The following is a 27,231-nucleotide window of genomic DNA, read 5'->3' on the forward strand; positions in this document are numbered from 1 at the left end:
TAATCCCCATGGTCCTGACGGAGTCCCCAGCATCCACTAGGACGTTAGAGAAACGGCAGCTGCACAGTTTTTCCAGGGACATCTGCAGTGTCGGCAGAGTTAAGTTTAATGTATGGGTGTAGGGTGTGCAGTATAGAACCCCCTGACCCTGGAGCCCTTGTAAACCAATTATAGATACGCCCATGATCTGGCATCACAAGGATTGACTGACCATCCATTGCTGCAGCCCAGATGTCCTGTAGGAGCAGTTTCACATCTGGGCAGGGAATGACTGACCATGCATTGCTGCAGCCCAGATGTCCTGTAGGAGTAGTTCCGCATCTGGGCAGGGATTGACTGACCATCCATTGCTGCAGCCCAGATGTCCTGTAGGAGTAGTTCAGCATCTGGGCGGGGAATGACTGACCATGCATTGCTGCAGCCCAGATGTCCTGTAGGAGTAGTTCCGCATCTGGGCAGGGAATGACTGACCATGCATTGCTGCAGCCCAGATGTCCTGTAGGAGCAGTTCAGCATCTGGGCAGGGAATGACTGACCATGCATTGTTGCAGCCCAGATGTCCTGTAGGAGTAGTTCAGCATCTGGGCAGGGAATGACTGACCATGCATTGTTGTAGCCCAGATGTCCTGTAGGAGTAGTTCCGCATCTGGACAGGGAACGTCTGACCATGCATTGCTGTAGCCCAGATGCCCTGTAGGAGTAGTTCCGCATCTGGGCGGGGAATGACTGACCATGCATTGTTGTAGCCCAGATGTCCTGTAGGAGTAGTTCAGCATCTGGGCAGGGAATGACTGACCATGCATTGTTGTAGCCCAGATGTCCTGTAGGAGTAGTTCCGCATCTGGGCAGGGAATGACTGACCATGCATTGCTGCAGCCCGGATGTCCTGTAGGAGTAGTTCCGCATCTGGGCAGGGAATGACTGACCATGCATTGCTGTAGCCCAGATGCCCTGTAGGAGTAGTTCTGCATCTGGGCAGGGAATGACTGACCATGCATTGTTGTAGCCCAGATGTCCTGTAGGAGTAGTTCAGCATCTGGGCGGGGAATGACTGACCATGCATTGCTGCAGCCCAGATGTCCTGTAGGAGTAGTTCCGCATCTGGGTAGGGAATGACTGACCATGCATTGTTGCAGCTCAGATGTCCTGTAGGAGTAGTTCCGCATCTGGGCAGGGAATGACTGACCATGCATTGCTGCAGCCCAGATGTCCTGTAGGAGTAGTTCCGCATCTGGGCAGGGAATGACTGACCATGCATTGCTGCAGCCCAGATGTCCTGTAGGAGTAATTCCGCATCTGGGCAGGGAATGACTGACCATGCATTGTTGTAGCCCAGATGCCCTGTAGGAGTAGTTCTGCATCTGGGCGGGGAATGAGTGACCATGCATTGCTGCAGCCCAGATGTCCTGTAGGAGTAGTTCAGCATCTGGGCGGGGAATGACTGACCATGCATTGCTGCAGCCCAGATGTCCTGTAGGAGTAGTTCCGCATCTGGGCGGGGAATGACTGGCCATGCATTGTTGCAGCCCAGATGCCCTGTAGGAGTAGTTCCGCATCTGGGCGGGGAATGACTGACCATGCATTGTTGGAGCCCAGATGCCCTGTAGGAGTAGTTCAGCATCTGGGCGGGGAATGACTGACCATGCATTGCTGCAGCCCAGATGTCCTGTAGGAGTAGTTCAGCATCTGGGCGGGGAATGACTGACCATGCATTGCTGCAGCTCAGATATCCTGTAGGAGTAGTTCAGCATCTGGGCGGGGAATGACTGACCATGCATTGCTGTAGCCCAGATGTCCTGTAGGAGTAGTTCAGCATCTGGGCGGGGAATGACTGACCATGCATTGTTGCAGCCCAGATGCCCTGTAGGAGTAGTTCCGCATCTGGGCAGGGAATGACTGACCATGCATTGCTGTAGCCCAGATGCCCTGTAGGAGTAGTTCTGCATCTGGGCAGGGAATGACTGACCATGCATTGTTGTAGCCCAGATGTCCTGTAGGAGTAGTTCAGCATCTGGCGGGGAATGACTGACCATGCATTGCTGCAGCCCAGATGTCCTGTAGGAGTAGTTCCGCATCTGGGCAGGGAATGACTGACCATGCATTGCTGCAGCCCAGATGTCCTGTAGGAGTAGTTTCGCATCTGGGCAGGGAATGACTGACCATGCATTGCTGCAGCCCAGATGTCCTGTAGGAGTAGTTCTGCATCTGGGCAGGGAATGACTGACCATGCATTGTTGTGGCCCAGATGTCCTGTAGGAGTAGTTCCGCATCTGGGCAGGGAATGACTGACCATGCATTGTTGTAGCCCAGATGTCCTGTAGGAGTAGTTCCGCATCTGGACAGGGAATGACTGACCATGCATTGCTGCAGCCCAGATGTCCTGTAGGAGCATTTCCGCATCTGGGCAGGGAATGACTGACCATGCATTGCTGTGGCCCAGATGTCCTGTAGGAGTAGTTCCGCATCTGGGCAGGGAATGACTGACCATGCATTGTTGTAGCCCAGATGTCCTGTAGGAGTACTTCCGCATCTGGGCAGGGAATGACTGACCATGCATTGCTGCAGCCCAGATGTCCTGTAGGAGTAGTTCAGCATCTGGGCAGGGAATGACTGACCATGCATTGTTGTAGCCCAGATGTCCTGTAGGAGTAGTTCCGCATCTGGGCAGGGAATGACTGACCATGCATTGTTGTAGCCCAGATGTCCTGTAGGAGTACTTCCGCATCTGGGCAGGGAATGACTGACCATGCATTGCTGCAGCTCAGATGTCCTGTAGGAGTAGTTCCGCATCTGGGCAGGGAATGACTGGCCATTCATTGCTGCAGCCCAGATGTCCTGTAGGAGTAGTTCAGCATCTGGGCAGGGAATGACTGACCATGCATTGTTGTAGCCCAGATGTCCTGTAGGAGTACTTACGCATCTGGGCAGGGAATGACTGACCATGCATTGCTGCAGCCCCGATGTCCTGTAGGAGTAGTTCCGCATCTGGGCGGGGAATGACTGACCATGCATTGCTGCAGCCCAGATGTCCTGTAGGAGTAGTTCCGCATCTGGGCAGGGAATGACTGACCATGCATTGCTGCAACTCAGATGTCCTGTAGGAGTAGTTCCGCATCTGGACAGGGAATGACTGACCATGCATTGCTGCAGCCCAGATGTCCTGTAGGAGCAGTTCCGCATCTGGGCAGGGAATGACTGACCATGCATTGCTGTGGCCCAGATGTCCTGTAGGAGTAGTTCCGCATCTGGGCAGGGAATGACTGACCATGCATTGCTGCAGCCCAGATGTCCTGTAGGAGTAGTTCCGCATCTGGGCAGGGAATGACTGACCATGCATTGTTGTAGCCCAGATGCCCTGTAGGAGTAGTTACGCATCTGGGCAGGGAATGACTGACCATGCATTGCTGCAGCCCAGATGTCCTGTAGGAGCAGTTCAGCATCTGGGCAGGGAATGACTGACCATGCATTGTTGTAGCCCAGATGTCCTGTAGGAGCAGTTGCGCATCTGGGCGGGGAATGACTGACCATGCATTGTTGTGGCCCAGATGTCCTGTAGGAGCAGTTCAGCATCTGGGCGGGGGCTAGACAACATGTAGCCAATCCGAGCATTAAAATATTATCAGCAGCACAGATTACTTCAGCACAGTGGTCTCTGTGGGTGATTAAGAGGGGCAAGGCCAACAGGTGACCGATCCGAGCATTTAAACAACACTTTTTAGTGATGTGAGTCTCCTGCCACAATAAATGCAAAAATATTGTGGCTTATAGGAAACAGCGTTCACACATTCACCTTTTGGTTAAGCAGAAGCCAATGGGTTATTTTGTCAGAAGGGCTTGATGCTGCCAATCTATCAGACTAATGACCAGTGATTACAGAGTGCACCTAATACGCACACACACGCACCTCCGCCTTGTTTGCACATGAGATTGTTATTTTCACATTAATTAAAGTGACATTTCTGTCTGCATTTGAACACTGGAACTGGGTGACCTTTCCTTAGCTTCTTCTTGTCGTTGCCAACCTGGTTCCCTGGCAACGTGAGGCTTGGTCCTCTAACTCCAGGCAATTTGTGTCTTGATCTTTGCGTGCAGTGTGCGAGAACGGTGTACAGGGAAGCAGCTGAGGCTCAGGGATGAGACGGCCAGCACCACTGTGAATTTCAATGAACCAGCTCCTCGTACTGCTATGTGAGGGAGACAGAAACATTCTGCGTTCACCACAGCAAGTCACCTAGCTAAAGCTGACACCAAGATGATGAATTATTCACTGACCATGTTCTATCATATGCCAGACGCAGATCAGTGGTCCCTGGAATCTGAGGTCGTTGTAACACGGGTACTCCCAGGACCTCTGCTCTAGACCCAGCCATGGCTCTCTATGTACCTGGGATTACAGTTTAGATGTACAGTATAAACTCCATAATCTTCCTGCATCACTGTGGCAGGGGCCTGTGGCTAGGGGACCTTGCCCCTTCCACGTATAACTCTCAGTCTGTGGCTTCCTGCTGCCTCCATTCCCCTCCTCACATCATGTCACTGCCCCTGTCACATGCAGCCCTGTCCTCACTGACACATCACTCATCTCCTGATATACTCTGTGCTGCTGGGAACCCTGCTCCTCCCACTATATAACGCTCAGTCTGTGGCTTCCTGCTGCCTCCATTCCCCTCCTCACATCATGTCACTGCCCCTGTCGCATGCAGCCCTGTCCTCACTGACACATCACTCATCTCCTGATATACTCTGTGCTGCTGGGAACCCTGCTCCTCCCACTATATAACGCTCAGTCTGTGGCTTCCTGCTGCCTCCATTCCCCTCCTCACATCATGTCACTGCCCCTGTCACATGGAGCCCTGTCCTCACTGACATCACTCATCTCCTGATATACTCTGTGCTGCTGGGGACCCTGCTCCTCCCACTGTATAACTCTCAGTCTGTGGCTTCCTGCTGCCTCCATTCCCCTCCTCACATCATGTCAATGCCCCTGTCACATGCAGCCCTGTCCTCACTGACACATCCCTCATCTCCTGATATACTCTGTGCTGCTGGGGACCCTGCTCCTCCCACTATATAACTCTCAGTCTGTGGCTTCTTGCTGCCTCCATTCCCCCTCCTGCAGTGCCAAGTTACTATGTGGGGATAGAACTACTTACATTTTTCAAACTTATACAAAATACCTTTAGAAAAATAAATAAAAATAAATCTAACAGCACATATAAGGTGGCATTTAGAGTCAGGTGCTAATCCAGCTTTTAAAGGGGCACATTTTCCCCAGGGCAGACCAGGCTGGGATGAAAATATAGTACTTTTTTTTTCTTCTAAATGCAGCACATAAACACTGGACACAATACAATATAGATTAGGGTCCATATCTGCCATGATATTTGACATTTTGACCTTTTTTTCTGCATTGGGGGACACTGGATGAAATGCAGCCCTCCAAGTTGGACCAGCGGCCCAGTGTGTCATGTTTGCACTTTATTTCTGAGATCTGGAGGCTTCCTAAAGTATCAGCGCCATAACTATTGGTGAAGGGGTGTGGATCATAGGGTCAACAGTCATTAGGTCGAGCACTACTGGTCGACAGTGACTAGGTCAACGCCTGAACGGTCATTAGGTCGAAATGAACGAGATCGACATGTAAAAAGGTCTACATGGTTTTTTGTTTTTTTTTGGGGGGGGGGGGGGGGGGTAGTTTTCTCTGTAAAGTGACCGGGAACCCCAGTTAGTGCACCGTGGTATATCGCACGGCTCGCTTCGCCCGCCATGCATCAGGCAAGGTTATTATTCCCACTCGTAGTTCACGGCTATCTCTACCAGCCTCTCTTCTCCAGCCAATCACTGATACAGACCTGTCACTTGTATATTGAAGTACCAAAGCGAGAAGCCACAGATTCTCCTCAGTTTAATTTCTCCAGCTATTCAGAGAAAACAGCGGTTCCTGCTCATGAAACATTGACACGTACGCTATGTATTATTAACGAGGAGTCCATCGGTGGCTTCACTTCGTTAGGCCGTATTACTAGAAGTATGCGAAGATGCTAAAAACTGATGTCTGATTAGTATCAATAATATATCACAAGATTAAAAATAAGAATTTACTTACCGATAATTCTATTTCTCGGAGTCCGTAGTGGATGCTGGGGTTCCTGAAAGGACCATGGGGAATAGCGGCTCCGCAGGAGACAGGGCACAAAAAAGTAAAGCTTTTACCAGATCAGGTGGTGTGCACTGGCTCCTCCCCCTATGACCCTCCTCCAGACTCCAGTTAGGTACTGTGCCCGGACGAGCGTACACAATAAGGGAGGCAATTTGAATCCCGGGTAAGACTCATACCAGCCACACCAATCACACCGTACAACTTGTGATCTAAACCCAGTTAACAGTATGATAACAGAAAGAGCCTCTTAAAGATGGCTCCTTAACAATATAACCCGAATTTGTTAACAATAACTATGTACAGTATTGCAGATAATCCGCACTTGGGATGGGCGCCCAGCATCCACTACGGACTCCGAGAAATAGAATTATCGGTAAGTAAATTCTTATTTTCTCTATCGTCCTAAGTGGATGCTGGGGTTCCTGAAAGGACCATGGGGATTATACCAAAGCTCCCAAACGGGCGGGAGAGTGCGGATGACTCTGCAGCACCGAATGAGAGAATTCCAAGTCCTCTTTTGCCAGGGTATCAAATTTGTAGAATTTTACAAACGTGTTTTCCCCCGACCACGTAGCTGCTCGGCAGAATTGTAATGCCGAGACCCCTCGGGCAGCCGCCCAAGATGAGCCCACCTTCCTTGTGGAATGGGCCTTAACAGATTTAGGCTGTGGCAGGCCTGCCACAGAATGAGCAAGTTGAATTGTGTTACAAATCCAACGAGCAATCGTCTGCTTAGAAGCAGGGGCACCCAACTTGTTGGGTGCATATAGTATCAACAGCGAGTCAGATTTTCTGACTTCAGCCGTCCTTGAAATGTATATTTTTAAGGCTCTGACAACGTCCAACAACTTGGAGTCCTCCAAGTCGCCAGTGGCCGCAGGCACCACAATAGGTTGGTTCAGGTGAAACGCTGATACCACCTTAGGGAGAAAATGCGGACGAGTCCTCAGTTCTGCCCTATCCGAATGGAAGATTAGATAAGGGCTTTTATAAGATAAAGCCGCCAATTCAGATACTCTCCTGGCGGAAGCCAGGGCCAGTAACATAGTCACTTTCCATGTGAGATATTTAAAATCCACCTTTTTCAATGGTTCAAACCAATGGGATTTGAGGAAATCTAAAACTACATTTAGATCCCACGGTGCCACCGGAGGCACCACAGGAGGCTGTATATGCAGTACTCCTTTAACAAAAGTCTGTACCTCAGGAACTGAGGCCAATTCTTTTTGGAAGAATATTGACAGGGCCGAAATTTGAACCTTAATAGATCTCAATTTGAGACCCCTAGACAATCCTGATTGTAGGAAATGTAGGAAACGACCCAGTTGAAATTCCTCCGTCGGAACACTCCGATCCTCGCACCACGCGACATATTTTCGCCAAATGCGGTGATAATGTTTCGCGGTGACTTCCTTCCTTGCCTTAATCAAGGTAGGAATGACTTCTTCTGGAATGCCTTTCCCTTTTAGGATCTGGCGTTCAACCGCCATGCCGTCAAACGCAGCCGCGGTAAGTCTTGAAAGAGACAGGGACCCTGTTGTAGCAGGTCCCTTCTCAGAAGTAGAGGGCACGGGTCGTCCGTGACCAACTCTTGAAGTTCCGGGTACCAAGTCCTTCTTGGCCAATCCGGAGCCACTAGTATTTCTTACTCCTCCTCACCGTATAATCTTCAATACCTTTGGTATGAGAGGCAGAGGAGGAAACACATATACTGATTTGTACACCCAAGGTGTTACCAGTGCGTCCACAGCTATTGCCTGTGGATCTCTTGACCTGGCGCAATACTTGTCCAGTTTCTTGTTGAGGCGAGACGCCATCATGTCTACCATTGGTCTTTCCCAACAGTTTATTAGCATGTGGAAGACTTCTGGATGAAGACCCCCCTCTCCCGGGTGTATATCGTGTCTGCTGAGGAAGTCTGCTTCCCAGTTGTCCACGCCCGGGAAGAACACTGCTGACAGTGCTATTACGTGATTCTCCGCCCAGCGAAGAATCTTGGCAGCTTCTGCCATTGCACTCCTGCTTCTTGTGCCGCCCTGTCTGTTTACATGGGCGACCGCCGTGATGTTGTCCGACTGAATCAACACCGGTTTTCCTTGCAGGAGTGGTTCCGCCTGGCTTAGAGCATTTTAGATTGCTCTTAGTACCAGAATGTTTATGTGAATAGACTTTTCCAGGTTCGTCCATACCCCCTGGAAGTTTCTTCCTTGTGTGACTGCTCCCCAACCTCTCAGGCTGGCGTCCGTGGTCACCAGGATCAAATCCTGTATGCCGAATCTGCGGCCCTCCAATAGATGAGCCTTTTGCAACCACCACAGAAGATATACCCTTGTCCTTGGCGACAGGGTTATTCGCAGGTGCATCTGAGGATGCGACCCTGACCATTTGTCCAACAGATCCCTTTGGAAAATTCTTGCATGGAATCTGCCGAATGGAATTGCTTCGTAAAAAGCCACCATTTTTCCCAGGACTCTTGTGCATTGATGTACAGACACCTTTCCTGGTTTTAGGAGGTTCCTGACAGGTCGGATAACTCCTTGGCTTTTTCCTCGGGAAGAAAAACCTTTTTTCTGAACCGTGTCCAGAATCATCCCTAGGAACAGCAGACGTATCGTCGGAAAACAGCTGCGATTCTTGGAATATTTAGAATCCAGTCGTGCCGTCGAAGAACTACTTTAGATAGTGCTCTTCCGACCTCCAACTGTTCTCTGGAACTTGCCCTTTTTAGGTCGTGCAAGTAAGGGATAATTTAGATGCCTTTTTTCTTTGAAGAAACATCTTTTCGGCCATTACCTTGGTAAAAAGGCCCGGGGTGCCGTGGATAATTCAAACGGCATCGTCTGAAACTGATATTGACAGTTCTGTACCACGAACCAGAGGTACCCTTGATGAGAAGGACAAATTTTGGACATGGAGGTAATCCTTGATGTCCAGGGACACCATATAGTCCCCTTTTTTCCGGTTCGCTATCACTGCTCTGAGTGACTTTATCTCGATTTGAACCTTTTATGTAAGTGTTCAAAACATTTTAGATTTAGACTATGTGTCACCAAGCCGTCTGGCTTCAGTACCACAATATAGTGTGGAAAAATAATACCCTTTTCCTTGTCGTAGGAGGGGTACTTTGATTATCACCTGCTGGATATACAGCTTGTGAATTGTTTCCAATGCTGCCTCCCTGTCGGAGGGAGCCGTTGGTAAAGCAGACTTCAGGAAGCTGCGAGGAGAAGATGTCTCGACTCTCCAATCTTTACCCCTGGGATAATACTTGTACGATCTAGGGGTCAACTTGCGAGTGATCCCACTGCGCCCTGAGACTCTTGAGACTACCCCCCCACCTTGAGTCCGCTTGCACGGCCCCAGCGTCATGCTGAGGACTTGGCAGACGCGGTGGAGGGCTTCTTTTCCTGGGAAAGGGCTGCCTGCTGCAGTCTACTTCCCTTACCTCTATGTCTGGGCAGATATGACTGGCCTTTTGCCTGCATGCCCTCATGGGAAAGGAAAGATTGAGGCTGAAAAGACGGTGTCTTTTTTAGCTGAGATGTAACTTGGGGTAAAAAAGGTTGGATTTCCCAGCTGTTGCTGTGGTCCCCAGGTCCGATGGACCGACCCCCAAATAACTCCTTCCCTTTATACAGCAATACTTCCATCTGCCGTATGGGATCTGTATCACCTGACCACTGTCGTGTCCCTGACATCTTCTGGGAGATATGGACAACGCACTTATCTTGATGCCAGAGAGCAAATATCCCTCTGTGCATCTCACATACATATATATAGAATGCATCCTATTAAATGCTCTACATGAATAAAATATTTTCAGTCAGGGAATCCGACCAAGCCAACCCAGCACTGCATCTCCAGGCTGATGGCGATCGCTGGTCGCAGTATAACCACCGTATGTGTGTATATACTTTTTAGGATATTTTTCCAGCTTCCTATCAGCTGGCTCCTTGAGGGCGGCCGTATCTGGAGACGGTAACGCCACTTGATAAGCGTGTGAGCGCCTTATCACCCTAAGGGGTGTTTCCCAACGTACCCTAATTTCTGGCGGGAAAGGGTATAACGCCAATATTTGCTATCGGGGTAACCCTACGCATCATCACACACTTCATTTTATTTTATCTGATTCAGGAAAAACTACAGGTAGTTTTTTCACTCCCACATAATACCCTTTCTTGTGGTACTTGTAGTATCAGAAACACGTAACACCTCCTTCATTGCCCTTAACGTGTGGCCCTAATGAGAAATACGTTTGTTTATTCACCGTCGACACTGTATTCAGTGTCCGTGTCTGTGTCTGTGTCGACCGACTGAGGTAAATGGGCGTTTTTTAAAACCCCTGACGGTGTTTCTGAGACGCCTGGACCGGTCCTAATAGATTGTCGGCCGTCTCATGTCGTCAACCGACCTTGCAGCGTGTTGACATTCTCACGTAATTCTCTAAATAAGCCATCCATTCCGGTGTCGACTCCCTAGAGAGTGACATCACCATTACAGGCAATTTCTCCGCCTCCTCACCAACATCGTCCTCATACATGTCGACACACACGTACCGACACACAGCACACACACCGGGAATGCTCTGACAGAGGACAGGACCCACTAGCCCTTTGGGGAGACAGAGGGAGAGTCTGCCAGCACACACCAAAAACGCTATAATTATATAGGGACAACCTTATATAAGTGTTTCTCCCTTATAGCATCTTTTATATATATATACAATATCGCCAAAATCAGTGCCCCCCCTCTCTGTTTTAACCCTGTTTCTGTAGTGCAGTGCAGGGGAGAGCCTGGGAGCCTTCTCTCCAGCTTTTCTGTGAGAGAAAATGGCGCTGTGTGCTGAGGAGATAGGCCCCGCCCCTTTTTCGGCGGCCTCGTCTCCCGCTATTTTTGAAGTTAGGCAGGGGTTAAATATCTCCATATAGCCTCTGTGGGCTATATGTGAGGTATTTTTTTGCCTCTAATAAGGTTTTTATTTGCCTCTCAGAGCGCCCCCCCCAGCGCTCTGCACCCTCAGTGACTGTTGTGTGAAGTGTGCTGAGAGGAAAATGGCGCACAGCTGCAGTGCTGTGCGCTACCTTTATGAAGACTCAGGAGTCTTCAGCCGCCGATTTTGGACCTCTTCTCTCTTCAGCGTCTGCAAGGGGGCCGGCGGCGCGGCTCCGGTGACCATCCAGGCTGTACCTGTGATCGTCCCTCTGGAGCTAGTGTCCAGTAGCCAAGCAGCAAATCCACTCTGCACGCAGGTGAGTTCACTACTTCTCCCCTAAGTCCCTCGTTGCAGTGATCCTGTTGCCAGCAGGACTCACTGTAAAGTAAAAAACCTAAGCTAAACTTTCTCTAAGCAGCTCTTTAGGAGAGCCACCTAGATTGCACCCTTCTCGTTCGGGCACAAAATCTAACTGGAGTCTGGAGGAGGGTCATAGGGGGAGGAGCCAGTGCACACCACCTGATCTGGTAAAAGCTTTACTTTTTTGTGCCCTGTCTCCTGCGGAGCCGCTATTCCCCATGGTCCTTTCAGGAACCCCAGCATCCACTTAGGACGATAGAGAAATATGTCAGCGTGTGGTCTCCTGAAAGTCAGAAAGATGGGAACGCACCTAGAAACATCTACTGGCAACGTTTGTACGATGTGACACAGGAAAGGCGCACTGAGACAAGGCTGTGCATTCAAACGCGGGAAGAGTAAGGAGCGGCTTTCCTCAGCCAGCAGAACAGGCCGTGCAAGCTGAGACCATCTTAGCCCAAACAACTGGAGCTTTGTGCCGTACGTAATACAGGTCGGATACAGCGTCTATCCAGCTTTTACTGACCATACAATAATACAATGAGGCATCTCCGGCAACACGAGGGTGCATTTAACGTTCTGCTGAGCAGACGAGAATGGGCCTGTAAGCAATTCAAAGGCCTATTTTAATAACAGCAGAGGTAGGCCGACCGCATCCCTCCAGCTGGCACAACCGGCTGGCAGATCATGCCCGGACTTGCTTCTCCGTTAATCACGGAGATCCACAGGTTGCGTATCTATGCCCCAGATCAGTATTTATTGAGGGTGTTTGCACCAATAGATGGACTCTTATTCTGCTATTGGGGTTCCAAAAATGTTCTGTCCTGGGCACTAATGCATCATATTTTCTTATAGTTTGGTATACGTACCAAAAGCCCAATTATATTTTTGTTTATTAAAACAACAGGTGGAACTTGTCAGCCAACGCTAATTTAGTCAAAAAGAAATGCATGAATTCCAAAATAGAGACACGGGTTCAAAAACGAGTATTATTTAAGATGCTATGACTTTATATGGCCCCTCCCCTCCCCACGCCATTCACAGGAGGAGGTGTGGTTTGTTAGAGTGGGGCAATCTCACTGCAGAATGGGGCATCTCCAGGGTAAATAGGGTACAGTCTAAGTATTTTATTACTATGTTCAGATTAAGGTTTGTTGCTATGGTTATATCTTTGACATACAAACCATATGCTTATTTGTATGTATTATCTCTTTATTTATACAGCTCATCTCTTTAGCAAAATGTTTAAAGGGGTCGCTCATCCTCTTTCTATAACGTTGACCTGGAATGTAAGAGATTATATGCATTGAATCAGCATTTAAAATGTATCCTGTAAACGCGATTGGAACTGGAGACGTCACTGTCAGCAGTTCTTAGTGACTTATTAGGCTGCACAATCCTAACGGTTGGCCAGTTCTTTGGAATAAAATGATAACATTTCTAATCTTGTTGATAACATGCTTTGTGACCTGTCCTGTGGCTTCTCCTCCCCTCCCTCAGACAACCTCTCATACATAGAACACATTTTTGAGATTTCCCGACGCCCAGATCTTCTCACCATGGTCATCGACTACAGGACCAAAGTCTTGAAAATCTCAGCAGAGGAAGAACTCGACACAAAGCTCACCCGGATCCCTAGTGCCAAAAAATACAAAGGTGTGTGTGTGTGGGTATTATAAATGTGAGTAGGGTAATGAGAGGGTGTACCAGTGTGAGTAGTACAGGTGGGAGTAGGGGAGGTGTGAGGGTGTACCAGTGTGGGTAGTATAGGTGGGAGTAGGGGAGGTGTGAGGGTGTACCAGTGTGAGTGGTATAGGTGGGAGTAAGGGAGGTGTGAGGGTGTACCAGTGTGAGTAGTACAGGTGGGAGTAGTATAGGTGTGAAGGGTGTACCATGTGAGTAGTACAGGTGGGAGTAGTATAGGTGTGAAGGGTGTACCATGTGAGTAGTACAGGTGGGAGTAGGGTGGGTATGAGGGTGCATTAGTGTGGGTAGCATAGGCTGGTTTAGAGTAGGTGTGAGGGGGCATTAGTGTGGGTGGGTGTAAAGTAAGTGTGAGGGTGTACCAGTGTGAGTAGTACAGGTGGGGGTAGTATAGGTGTGAGGGTGTACCATGTGAGTAGTACAGGTGGGAGTAGGGTGGGTGTGAGGGTGCATTAGTGTGGGTAGCATAGGCTGGAGTAGAGTAGGTGTGAGGGGGCATTAGTGTGGGTAGTACAGGTGGGAGTAAGGTAGGTATGAGTGGGCATTAGTGTGGTAGTGAGTAAGGCAAGTGTGAGGGTGTACCAGTGTGAGTAGGGTAGGTGTGAGGGTGTACCAGTGTGAGTATTGCATGTGGGAGTAGGGTAGGTGTGAGGGTGTATTAGTGTGGGTAGTATAGATGGGAGTAGGGTAGGTGTGAGGGTGTATTCGTTTGAGCAGAACAGGTGGGAATAGGGTAGGTGTGAGGGTGCCTTAGTGTGGGTAGTACAGGTGGGAGTAAGGTAGGTATGAGTGGGCATTAGTGTGGGTAGTATACATGGGAGTAAGGTAGGTATGAGGGGGCATTAGTGTGGGTAGTATAGGTGGGAGTAGGGTAGGTGTGAGGGAGCATTAGTGTGAGTAGAACAGGTGGGAATAGGGTAGGTGTGTGGGTAGTATAGGTGGGAGTAAGGTAGGTATGAGGAGGCATTACTGTGGGTAGTATAGGTGGGAGTAAGGTAGGTATGAGGGGGCATTAGTGTGGGTAGTAAAGGTGGGAGTAAGGTAGGTATGAGTGGGCATTAGTGTGGGTAGTATACATGGGAGTAAGGTAGGTATGAGGGGGCATTAGTGTGGGTAGTATAGGTGGGAGTAGGGTAGGTGTGAGGGAGCATTAGTGTGAGTAGAACAGGTGGGAATAGGGTAGGTGTGTGGGTAGTATAGGTGGGAGTAAATAAGAATTTACTTACCGATAATTCTATTTCTCGGAGTCCGTAGTGGATGCTGGGGTTCCTGAAAGGACCATGGGGAATAGCGGCTCCGCAGGAGACAGGGCACAAAAAAGTAAAGCTTTACTAGGTCAGGTGGTGTGCACTGGCTCCTCCCCCTATGACCCTCCTCCAGACTCCAGTTAGGTACTGTGCCCGGACGAGCATACACAATAAGGGAGGCATTTTGAATCCCGGGTAAGACTCATACCAGCCACACCAATCACACCGTACAACTTGTGATCTAAACCCAGTTAACAGTATGACAACAGAAAGGGCCTCTTAAAGATGGCTCCTTAACAATAACCCGAATTAGTTAACAATAACTATGTACAAGTATTGCAGATAATCCGCACTTGGGATGGGCGCCCAGCATCCACTACGGACTCCGAGAAATAGAATTATCGGTAAGTAAATTCTTATTTTCTCTATCGTCCTAAGTGGATGCTGGGGTTCCTGAAAGGACCATGGGGATTATACCAAAGCTCCCAAACGGGCGGGAGAGTGCGGATGACTCTGCAGCACCGAATGAGAGAACTCCAGGTCCTCCTTTGCCAGGGTATCAAATTTGTAAAATTTTACAAACGTGTTCTCCCCCGACCACGTAGCTGCTCGGCAGAGTTGTAATGCCGAGACCCCTCGGGCAGCCGCCCAAGATGAGCCCACCTTCCTTGTGGAGTGGGCTTTTACAGTTTTAGGCTGTGGCAGGCCTGCCACAGAATGTGCAAGTTGAATTGTGTTACAAATCCAACGAGCAATCGACTGCTTAGAAGCAGGTGCGCCCAACTTGTTGGGTGCATACAATATAAACAGCGAGTCAGATTTTCTGACTCCAGCCGTCCTTGCAATGTATATTTTTAAGGCTCTGACAACGTCCAACAACTTGGAGTCCTCCAAGTCGCTAGTGGCCGCAGGCACCACAATAGGTTGGTTCAGATGAAATGCTGATACCACTTTAGGGAGAAAATGCGGACGAGTCCGCAGTTCTGCCCTATCCGAATGGAAGATTAGATAAGGACTTTTATAAGATAAAGCCGCCAATTCAGATACTCTCCTGGCAGAGGCCAGGGCTAGTAACATAGTCACTTTCAATGTGAGATATTTCAAATCCACCTTTTTCAATGGTTCAAACCAATGGGATTTGAGGAAATCTAAAACTACATTTAGATCCCACGGTGCCACCGGAGGCACCACAGGAGGCTGTATATGCAGTACTCCCTTGACAAAAGTCTGGACCTCAGGGACAGAGGCCAATTCTTTTTGGAAGAATATTGACAGGGCCGAAATTTGAACCTTAATGGATCCCAATTTGAGACCCATAGATAATCCTGATTGCAGGAAATGTAGGAAACGACCCAGTTGGAATTCCTCCGTCGGAACCCTCCGATCCTCGCACCACGCTACATATTTTCGCCAAATGCGGTGATAATGTTTCACGGTGACTTCCTTCCGTGCCTTAATCAAGGTAGGAATGACTTCTTCTGGAATGCCTTTCCCTTTTAGGATCTGGCGTTCAACCGCCATGCCGTCAAACGCAGCCGCGGTAAGTCTTGAAAAAGACAGGGACCCTGCTGTAGCAGGTCCCTTCTCAGAGGTAGAGGCCACGGTTCGTCCGTGAGCATCTCTTGAAGTTCCGGATACCAAGTCCTTCTCGGCCAATCCGGAACCACTAGTATTGTTCTTACTCTTCTTTGCCGTATGATCTTCAATACCTTTGGTATGAGCGGCAGAGGAGGAAACACATACACTGACTGGTACACCCAAGGAGTTACCAGTGCGTCCACAGCTATTGCCTGTGGATCTCTTGACCTGGCGCAATATTTGTCCAGTTTCTTGTTGAGGCGAGACGCCATCATGTCTACAATTGGTCTTTCCCAACGGTCTATTAACATGTTGAAGACTTCTGGATGTAGACCCCACTCTCCCGGATGAAGATCGTGTCTGCTGAGGAAGTCTGCTTCCCAGTTGTCCACGCCCGGGATGAACACTGCTGACAGTGCTATCACGTGATTCTCCGCCCAGCGAAGAATCTTGGCAGCTTCTGCCATTGCACTCCTGCTTCTTGTGCCGCCCTGCCTGTTTACATGGGCGACCGCCGTGATGTTGTCCGACTGAATCAACACCGGCTTTCCTTGCAGGAGAAGTTCCGCCTGGCTTAGAGCATTGTAGATTGCTCTTAGTTCCAGAATGTTTATGTGAAGAGACTTTTCCAGACTCGTCCATACTCCCTGGAAGTTTCTTCCTTGTGTGACTGCTCCCCAGCCTCTCAGGCTGGCGTCCGTGGTCACCAGGATCCAATCCTGAATGCCGAATCTGCGGCCTTCTAATAGGTGAGCCTTCTGCAACCACCACAGAAGTGACACCCTTGTCTTTGGTGACAGGGTTATTCGCAGGTGCATCTGCAGATGCGACCCTGACCATTTGTCCAACAGATCCCTTTGGAATATACTTGCATGGAATCTGCCGAATGGAATTGCTTCGTAAGAAGCCACCATTTTTCCCAGGACTCTTGTGCATTGATGTACTGACACTTTTCCTGGTTTTAGGAGGTTCCTGACCAGATCGGATAACTCCTTGGCTTTTTCCTCTGGAAGGAAAACCTTTTTCTGAACCGTGTCCAGAATCATTCCTAGGAACAGCAGACGAGTTGTCGGGATTAAATGGGATTTTGGAATATTCAGAATCCACCCGTGTTGTCTTAGCACCTCTTGAGATAGTGCTAAAGCTGTCTCCAGCTGTTCTCTGGACCTTGCCCTTATTAGGAGATCGTCCAAGTATGGGATAACTAATACGCCTTTTCTTCGAAGAAGAATCATCATCTCGGCCATTACCTTGGTAAAGACCCGAGGCGCCGTGGACAATCCGAACGGCAGCGTCTGAAACTGATAGTGACAGTTTTGAACAATGAACCTGAGGTACCCCTGGTGTGCGGGGTAAATCGGAACGTGTAGATACGCATCCTTGATGTCCAAGGATACCATAAAGTCCCCTTCTTCCAGGTTCGCTATCACTGCTCTGAGTGACTCCATCTTGAACTTGAACTTTTTTATGTAGAGGTTCAAGGACTTCAGATTTAGAATAGGCCTTACCGAGCCATCCGGCTTCGGTACCACAAATAGAGTGGAATAATACCCCTTTCCTTGTTGTAATAGGGGTACTTTGACTATCACCTGCTGAGCGTACAGCTTGTGAATGGCTTCCAACACCCTCTCCCTTTCGGAAGAGACGGTTGGTAAGGCAGACTTCAGGAAACGATGAGGAGGATCCGTCTCTAATTCCAACCTGTACCCCTGAGATATTATCTGCAGGATCCAGGGGTCTACCTGCGAGTGAGCCCACTGCGCGCTGTAATTTTTGAGACGGCCCCCCACTGTCCCCGAGTCCGCTTGAGAGGCCCCAGCGTCATGCTGAGGTTTTTGCAGGAGCCGGGGAGGGCTTCTGTTCCTGGGAAGGAGCTGCCTGTTGGTGTCTCTTCCCTCTTCCTCTGCCTCGTGGCAGGTACGACAAGCCCTTTGCTCTCTTATTTTTGTAGGAGCGAAAAGGCTGCGGTTGAAAGGTCGGTGCCTTTCTCTGTTGGGGAGTGACTTGAGGTAAAAAAGTGGATTTCCCGGCAGTAGCCGTGGCCACCAAGTCTGATAGACCAACTCCAAATAACTCCTCCCCTTTATACGGCAAAACCTCCATGTGACGTTTTGAATCCGCATCGCCTGTCCACTGTCGTGTCCATAAGGCTCTTCTGGCTGAAATGGACATAGCACTCACCCGAGATGCCAGTGTGCAAATATCCCTCTGTGCATCACGCATATAGATAAATGCATCCTTTATTTGTTCTAACGACAGTAAAACATTGTCCCTATCTAGGGTATCAATATTTTCAATCAGGGATTCTGACCAAACTACTCCAGCACTGCACATCCAGGCAGTTGCTATAGCTGGTCGTAGTATAACACCTGCATGTGTGTATATATTCTTTTGAATAACTTCCATCTTTCTATCTGATGGATCCTTAAGTGCGGCCGTCTCAGGAGAGGGTAACGCCACTTGTTTGGATAAGCGTGTGAGCGCCTTGTCCACCTTAGGGGGTGTTTCCCAGCGCGCCCTAACCTCTGGCGGGAAAGGGTATAATGCCAATAACTTTTTTGAAATTATCAACTTTTTATCAGGAGCAACCCACGCTTCATCACACACGTCATTTAATTCTTCTGATTCAGGAAAAACTGTTTGTAGTTTTTTCACACCATACATAATACCCTGTTTTACGGTATCTGTAGTATCAGCTAAATGTAACGTCTCCTTCATTGCCAAAATCATATAACGTGTGGCCCTACTGGAAAATACGTTTGAATTTCTACCGTCGTCACTGGAATCAGTGCCCGTGTCTGGGTCTGTGTCGACCGACTGAGGCACAGGGCGTTTTACAGCCCCTGACGGTGTTTGAGGCGCCTGGACAGGCATTAATTGATTGTCCGGCCGCCTCATGTCCTCAACTGACTGTTTAAGGGAAGATAAACCATCACGTAATTCCACAAATAAAGGCATCCATTCTGGTGTCGACCCCCTGGGGGGTGACATCTGCATATTTGGCAATTGCTCCGCCTCCACACCAATATCGTCCTCATACATGTCGACACCACGTACCGACACACACCGCAAACTCACAGGGAATGCTCTAATGAAGACAGGACCCACTAGCCCTTTTGGGGAGACAGAGGGAGAGTCTGCCAGCACACACCACAAAGCGCTATATATACAAGGGATATCCTTATATTAAGTGCTCCCTTATAGCTGCTTTAATATATATATATATAGCCATTAATGTGCCCCCCCTCTCTGTTTTACCCTGTTTCTGTAGTGCAGTGCAGGGGAGAGACCTGGGAGCCGTTCTGACCAGCGGAGCTGTGACAGAAAATGGCGCCGTGTGCTGAGGAGATAGGCCCCGCCCCTTTTTCGGCGGGTTCTTCTCCCGCTATTTTTCCAGTCAGGCAGGGGTTAAATATCTCCATATAGCCCCTATGGGCTATATGTGAGGTATTTTTAGCCTTGTATAAGGTTTATATTTGCCTCTCAGAGCGCCCCCCCCCAGCGCTCTGCACCCTCAGTGACTGCCCAGTGAAGTGTGCTGAGAGGAAAATGGCGCACAGCTGCAGTGCTGTGCGCTACCTTATGAAGACTGAGGAGTCTTCAGCCGCCGGTTTCCGGACCTCTTCACGCTTCAGCATCTGCAAGGGGGTCGGCGGCGCGGCTCCGGGACCGGACTCCACGGCTGGGCCTGTGTTCGATCCCTCTGGAGCTAATGGTGTCCAGTAGCCAAGCAGCAAATCCACTCTGCATGCAGGTGAGTTTACTACTTTCCCCCTAAGTCCCACGTTGCAGTGATCCTGTTGCCAGCAGGACTCACTGTAAAGAAAAAAACCTAAACTAAACTTTCTCTAAGCAGCTCTTTAGGAGAGCCACCTAGATTGCACCCTTCTCGTTCGGGCACAAAATCTAACTGGAGTCTGGAGGAGGGTCATAGGGGGAGGAGCCAGTGCACACCACCTGACCTAGTAAAGCTTTACTTTTTTGTGCCCTGTCTCCTGCGGAGCCGCTATTCCCCATGGTCCTTTCAGGAACCCCAGCATCCACTTAGGACGATAGAGAAAGGTAGGTATGAGGAGGCATTACTGTGGGTAGTATAGGTGGGAGTAAGGTAGGTATGAGGAGGCATTAGTGTGGGTCGTATAGGTGGGAGTAAGGTAGGTATGAGGGGGGCATTAGTGTGGGTAGTATAGGTGGGAGTAAGGTAGTTATGAGGAGGCATTAGTGTGGGTAGTATAGGTGGGAATAAGGTAGGTATGAGGAGGCATTAGTGTGGGTAGTATAGGTGGGAGTAAGGTAGGTATGAGGAGGCATTAGTGTGGGTAGTATAGGTGGGAGTAAGGTAGGTATGAGGGGGCATTAGTGTGGGTAGTATAGGTGGGAGTAAGGTAGGTATGAGGAGGCATTAGTGTGGGTAGTATAGGTGGGAGTAAGGTAGGTATGAGGGGGCATTAGTGTGGGTAGTATAGGTGGGAGTAAGGTAGGTATGAGGGGGCATTAGTGTGGGTAGTATAGGTGGGAGTAAGGTAGGTATGAGGAGGCATTAGTGTGGGTAGTATAGGTGGGAGTTAGGTAGGTATGAGGAGGCATTAGTGTGGGTAGTATAGGTGGGAGTAAGGTAGGTATGAGGGGGCATTAGTGTGGGTAGTATAGGTGGGAGTAAGGTAGGTATGAGGGGGCATTAGTGTGGGTAGTATAGGTGGGAGTAAGGTATGTATGAGGAAGCATTAGTGTGGGTAGTATAGGTGGGAGTAAGGTAGGTATGAGGAGGCATTAGTGTGGGTAGTATAGGTGGGAGTAAGGTAGGTATGAGGAGGCATTAGTGTGGGTAGTATAGGTGGGAGTAAGGTAGGTATGTGGGGGCCTTAGTGTGGGTAGTATATGTGGGAGTAAGGTAGGTATGAGGAGGCATAAGTGTGGGTAGTATAGGTGGGAGTAAGGTAGGTATGAGGGGGCATTAGTGTGGGTAGTACAGGTTAGAGTAAAATAAGCACTAATAGATACAATTTCAGAGAGCCTGAAAGATATGAAGGCTATATGAGAGTCTGATCAGGTATGGTAAACAAGATGGTGCTCAGGGCTTTGTAGGTAAGGGTGAGTTACTTAAATTGGACTTTGCAGGACACGGGGTTGGGGGGCAGTATAGAGATTTGCAAAGCTGTGCAGCAGATGTGGGAAGGGCAGAAAGATCAAACTTGCCGTGACACTGAAGATGGATTGATATAGAGATATACATTATGGGTGAAGCGGAAGCCACATAGCAGAAGGTTGCAGTAGTCAAAGTGGGAGATGATAAGAGAAAAAATAAAAGTATTGTAAGCAGCAATGGCTCCTACCTGTGTGGAGGAGGCAGGTCGTCGCTGGCTGTGCTGTCTGGTCCAGAGAGCGAGAGGAGATGCTATTCCCAGCTGCTGGCTGGGTCCCTGCACTTGCACAATGGAGATGACAGGCGCCGGGACCTGTGCATTGGCACTTGCAACGGCGGGCCTGGTGATAAGAAAGGAGTGGCTTCACAGCCCGGACTGGCAGTCCCAGAGGGTGGAAACACCTCCGAATTGGACTTCCTGTAGTATCTGTGAGGTATATTCAATTGGTGTCGAATCCCGCACCGGATTCAACAGTTTGCTGATCCGACAACATTTGACTGTCGAATCCCTTCTTCCCGGTCACTGAATTAGAAATATTCAATTTGAAATGGATTTGACACGCCTCCTGTCGGAAAGTGACCAATGCTCGGATTGTGGGCAGCCGGGATTTGACTTCATGAACATCACAATCTGGTCAGAAAAAGGCTCCATTATTGTAGTCAGTGTAAAAAAAATGTGATATATATGTTCAAAAACGCAGATTGCCCTAAAAAAACGATTCCATAAGACAGCTGACTGTGTAATTGCTGCTCTTCTCCCTGAAGTCTCAAGCATAGGAGTGGCTTTGGTGAAGTGTAACCTGGGTAAAAATGTGGAATCATGGGTAAATTCCTTCCCTCAGCCCAGTAAAGAAAAAAATATTCGGAAAAAAATCAAAATAGAATAATGTGGCTCATAAATACAAAAAAATAAGAATTTACTCACCGGTAATTCTATTTCTCGTAGTCCGTAGTGGATGCTGGGAACTCCGTAAGGACTATGGGGAATAGCGGGCTCCGAAGGAGGCTGGGCACTCTAGAAAGATTTATGACTACCTGGTGTGCACTGGCTCCTCCCACTATGACCCTCCTCCAAGCCTCAGTTAGGACACCGTGCCCGGACGAGCAGACATAATAAGGAAGGATTTAGAATCCCGGGTAAGACTCTTACCAGCCACACCAATCACACCGTACAACTCGTGATACTATATCCAGTTTGACAGTATGAAAACAACTGAGCCTCTCAACAGATGGCTCAACAATAACCCTTTAGTTAACAATAACTATTTACAAGTATTGCAGACAATCCGCACTTGGGATGGGCGCCCAGCATCCACTACGGACTACGAGAAATAGAATTACCGGTGAGTAAATTCTTATTTTCTCTAACGTCCTAGTGGATGCTGGGAACTCCGTAAGGACCATGGGGATTATACCAAAGCTCCCAAACGGGCGGGAGAGTGCGGATGACTCTGTAGCACTGAATGAGAGAACTCCAGGTCCTCCTCAGCCAGGGTATCAAATTTGTAGAATTTTGCAAACGTATTTGCCCCTGACCAAGTAGCTGCTCGGCAAAGTTGTAAAGCCGAGACCCCTCGGGCAGCCGCCCAAGATGAGCCCACCTTCCGTGTGGAATGGGCCTTTACAGATTTTGGCTGTGGTATGCCTGCCACAGAATGTGCAAGCTGAATTGTACTACAAATCCAGCGAGCAATAGACTGCTTAGAAGCAGGAGCACCCAGTTTGTTGGGTGCATACAGGATAAACAGCGAGTCAGATTTTCTGACTCCAGCCGTCCTGGAAACATATATTTTCAGGGCCCTGACAACGTCTAGCAACTTGGAGTCCTCCAATTCACTAGTAGCCGCCGGCACCACAATAGGCTGGTTCAGGTGAAACGCTGACACCACCTTAGGGAGAAATTGGGGACGAGTCCTCAACTCTGCCCTATCCATATGGAAAATCAGATAAGGGCTTTTACATGATAAAGCCGCCAATTCTGACAGTCGCCTGGCTGAAGCCAAGGCTAATAACATGACCACTTTCCACGTGAGATATTTCAGATCCACGGTTTTAAGTGGCTCAAACCAATGTGATTTTAAGAAACTCAACATCACGTTGAGATCCCAAGGTGCCACTGGAGGCACAAACGGGGGCTGAATATGCAGCACTCCTTTTACAAAAGTCTGAACTTCAGGTACTGAAGCTAGTTCTTTTTGAAAGAAAATCGACAGAGCCGAGATCTGTACTTTAATGGAGCCTAGTTTTAGGCCCATATCCACTCCTGCTTGTAGGAAATGCAGAAATCGACCTAGTTGAAATTCCTCTGTTGGGGCCTTATTGGCCTCGCACCATGCAACATATTTTCGCCATATGCGGTGATAATGCGTTGCCGTAACATCTTTCCTGGCCTTAATAAGCGTAGGAATGACTTCTTCCGGAATACCCTTTTCCTTTAGGATCCGGTGTTCAACCGCCATGCCGTCAAACGCAGCCGCGGTAAGTCTTGGAACAGACAGGGCCCCTGTTGTATCAGGTCCTGTCTGAGCGGTAGAGGCCACGGGTCCTCTGAGAGCATCTCTTGAAGTTCCGGGTACCACGCTCGTCTTGGCCAATCCGGAACCACGAGAATTGTGTTTACTCCTCGCTTTCTTATTATTCTCAATACCTTTGGAATGAGAGGCAGAGGAGGAAACACATAAACCGACTGGTACACCCACGGTGTTACTAGAGCGTCCACAGCTATCGCCTGAGGGTCCCTTGACCTGGCGCAATATCTTTTTAAGTTTTTGTTGAGACGGGACGCCATCATGTCCACCTGTGGTTTTTCCCAACGGTTTACCAGCATCTGGAAGACTTCTGGGTGAAGTCCCCACTCTCCCGGGTGGAGGTCGTGTCTGCTGAGGAAGTCTGCTTCCCAGTTGTCCACTCCCGGAATGAACACTGCTGACAGTGCTAGTACATGATTCTCCGCCCATCGGAGAATTCTTGTGGCTTCTGCCATCGCCATCCTGCTTCTTGTGCCGCCCTGTCGATTTACATGGGCGACTGCCGTGATGTTGTCTGACTGGATCAGCACCGGCTGGTGTAGGAGCAGGGATTTTGCTTGACTTAGGGCATTGTAGATGGCCCTTAGTTCCAGAATATTTATGTGAAGGGAAGTCTCCTGACTCGACCATAGTCCTTGGAAGTTTCTTCCCTGTGTGACTGCCCCCCAGCCTCGAAGGCTGGCATCCGTGGTCACCAGGACCCAGTCCTGTATGCCGAACCTGCGGCCCTCTAGAAGATGGGCACTCTGCAGCCACCACAGTAGAGACACCCTGGTTCTTGGAGACAGGGTTATTAAGCGATGCATCTGAAGATGCGATCCGGACCACTGGTCCAACAGGTCCCACTGAAAGATTCTGGCATGGAACCTGCCGAAGGGAATTGCTTCGTAAGAAGCCACCATCTTTCCCAGGACCCGCGTGCAGTGATGCACTGATACCTGTTTTGGTTTCAGGAGGTCTCTGACTAGAGATGACAACTCCCTGGCTTTCTCCTCCGGGAGAAACACTTTTCTCTGGACTGTATCCAGAATCATACCCAGGAACAGTAGCCGTGTCGTCGGAACCAGCTGTGACTTTGGGATATTCAGAATCCAGCCGTGCTGGTGCAGCTCTTCCTGAGATAGTGCTACTCCCACCAACAACTGTTCCTTGGACCTCGCTTTTATTAGGAGATCGTCCAAGTACGGGATAATTAAAACTCCCTTTCTTCGAAGGAGTATCATCATTTCCGCCATAACCTTGGTAAATACCCTCGGTGCCGTGGACAGTCCAAACGGCAGCGTCTGAAATTGGTAATGGCAATCCTGTACCACAAATCTGAGGTACTCCTGGTGAGGATGGTAAATGGGGACATGCAAGTAAGCATCTTTGATGTCCAGGGATACCATGTAATCCCCCTCGTCCAGGCTTGCAATAACCGCCCTGAGCGATTCCATCTTGAACTTGAATTTCTTTATGTATGTGTTCAAGGATTTCAAATTTAGAATGGGTCTCACCGAACCGTCCGGTTTCGGTACCACAAATAGTGTGGAATAATAACCCCGGCCTTGTTGAAGTAGGGGTACCTTGATTATCACCTGCTGGGAATACAGCTTGTGAATTGCCGCTAGCACCGCCTCCCTGTCTGAGGGAGCAATCGGCAAGGCAGATTTTAGGAACCGGTGGGGTGGGGGCGCCTCGAATTCCAGCTTGTACCCCTGAGATACTATTTGCAGGATCCAGGGATCCACCTGTGAGCGAACCCACTGATCGCTGAAATTTTTGAGGCGACCCCCCACCGTACCTGGCTCCGCCTGTGGAGCCCCACCGTCATGCGGCGGACTTGGAAGAAGAAGCGGGGGAGGACTTTTGCTCCTGGGAACCTGCAGTTTGTTGCAGCCTTTTTCCCCTACCTCTGCCTCTGGACAGAAAAGACCCGCCTTTTCCACGCCTGTTTTTCTGGGTCCGAAAGGACTGAACCTGATAAAACGGCGCCTTCTTAGGCTGTGAGGGGACATGGGGTAAAAATGCTGACTTCCCAGACGTTGCTGTGGAAACTAGGTCCGAGAGACCATCCCCAAATAATTCCTCACCCTTATATGGTAACACTTCCATGTGCTTTTTTGAATCCGCATCTCCTGTCCACTGGCGAGTCCATAAGCCTCTCCTAGCAGAAATGGACAATGCACTTACTTTAGATGCCAGTCGGCAGATTTCCCTCTGTGCATCTCTCATATATAAGACTGAGTCTTTTATATGGTCTATGGTTAACAGGATCGTGTCTCTGTCTAATGTGTCAATATTTTCTGACAGTTTATCTGACCACGCAGCGGCAGCACTGCACATCCAAGCTGACGCAATAGCTGGCCTAAGTATAATGCCTGTGTGTGTATATACAGACTTCAGGATCGCCTCCTGCTTTCTATCAGCAGGTTCCTTGAGGGCGGCCGTATCCGGAGACGGTAGTGCCACCTTTTTAGACAAACGTGTGAGCGCTTTATCCACTCTAGGGGGTGTTTCCCAACGTGACCTATCCTCTGGCGGGAAAGGGAACGCCATTAGTACCTTCTTAGGAATTACCAATTTTTTATCAGGGAAAGCCCACGCTTCTTCACACACTTCATTTAATTCATCTGATGGGGGAAAAACTACGGGTAGTTTTTTCTCTCCAAACATAATACCCTTTTTAGTGGTACCTGTAGTTATATCAGAAATGTTTAACACCTCTTTCATTGCCTCAATCATGCAGTGAATGGCCTTAGTGGGCATCAGGTTTGACTCATCATCGTCGACACTGGTGTCAGTATCAGTGTCGACATCTGGGTCTGCTTGAGGTAGCGGGCGTTTTAGAGCCCCTGACGACCCATGCGACGCCTGGGCAGGCACGAGCTGAGAAGTCGGCTGTCCCACATTTGGCATGTCGTTGATTTTTTTATATAAGGAGTCTATACGTGCACTCATTACTTTCCATAAGCCCATCCACTCAGGTGTCTGCCCCGCAGGGGGTGACATCCCTTCTAAAGGCATCTGCTCCGCCTCCACATCATTATCCTCATCAAACATGTCGACACAGCCGTACCGACACACCGCACACACACAAGGAATGCTCCGAATGAGGACAGGACCCACAAAAGCCCTTTGGGGGGACAGAGTGAGAGTATGCCAGCACACACCAGAGCGCTATATAATGCAGGGACTAACTGAGTTATGTCCCCTATAGCTGCTTTTTATATTATATATATATATATATTGCGCCCAAATTTAGTGCCCCCCCTCTCTGTTTTTACCCTGTTCTGTAGTGTAGACTGCAGGGGAGAGCCAGGGAGCTTCCTTCCAGCGGATCTGTGAAGGAGAAATGGCGCCAGTGTGTCTGAGGGAGATAGCTCAGCCCCTTTTCCGCTGCCTATTCTCCCGCTTTTTTCTGGATTCTGGCAGGGGTATTTTCCACATATATAGCCTCTGGGGCTATATATTGTGGTATTTTTGCCAGCCAAGGTGTTTTTATTGCAGCTCAGGGCGCCCCCCCCCAGCGCCCTGCACCCTCAGTGACCGGAGTGTGAAGTGTGCATGAGGAGCAATGGCGCACAGCTGCAGTGCTGTGC

General features: G+C 49.2%; 1 protein-coding gene across 2 annotated transcripts in view; it reads left to right on the forward strand.

Annotated features, from left to right (window-relative positions):
- PEA15 (proliferation and apoptosis adaptor protein 15) overlaps positions 1–27,231 on the forward strand; it is a 123,284-nt gene that overhangs the window by 83,307 nt on the left and 12,746 nt on the right. For both annotated transcript variants that reach the window (XM_063946972.1, XM_063946973.1), the window contains exon 3: positions 12,951–13,106. In XM_063946972.1, the coding sequence (XP_063803042.1) occupies positions 12,951–13,106 (156 nt within the window). The remainder of the gene's footprint in view (positions 1–12,950; positions 13,107–27,231) is intronic.

This window comes from Pseudophryne corroboree, chromosome 12 (assembly GCF_028390025.1).
Source record: "Pseudophryne corroboree isolate aPseCor3 chromosome 12, aPseCor3.hap2, whole genome shotgun sequence".
Classification (NCBI taxonomy): Eukaryota; Metazoa; Chordata; class Amphibia; order Anura; family Myobatrachidae; genus Pseudophryne; species Pseudophryne corroboree.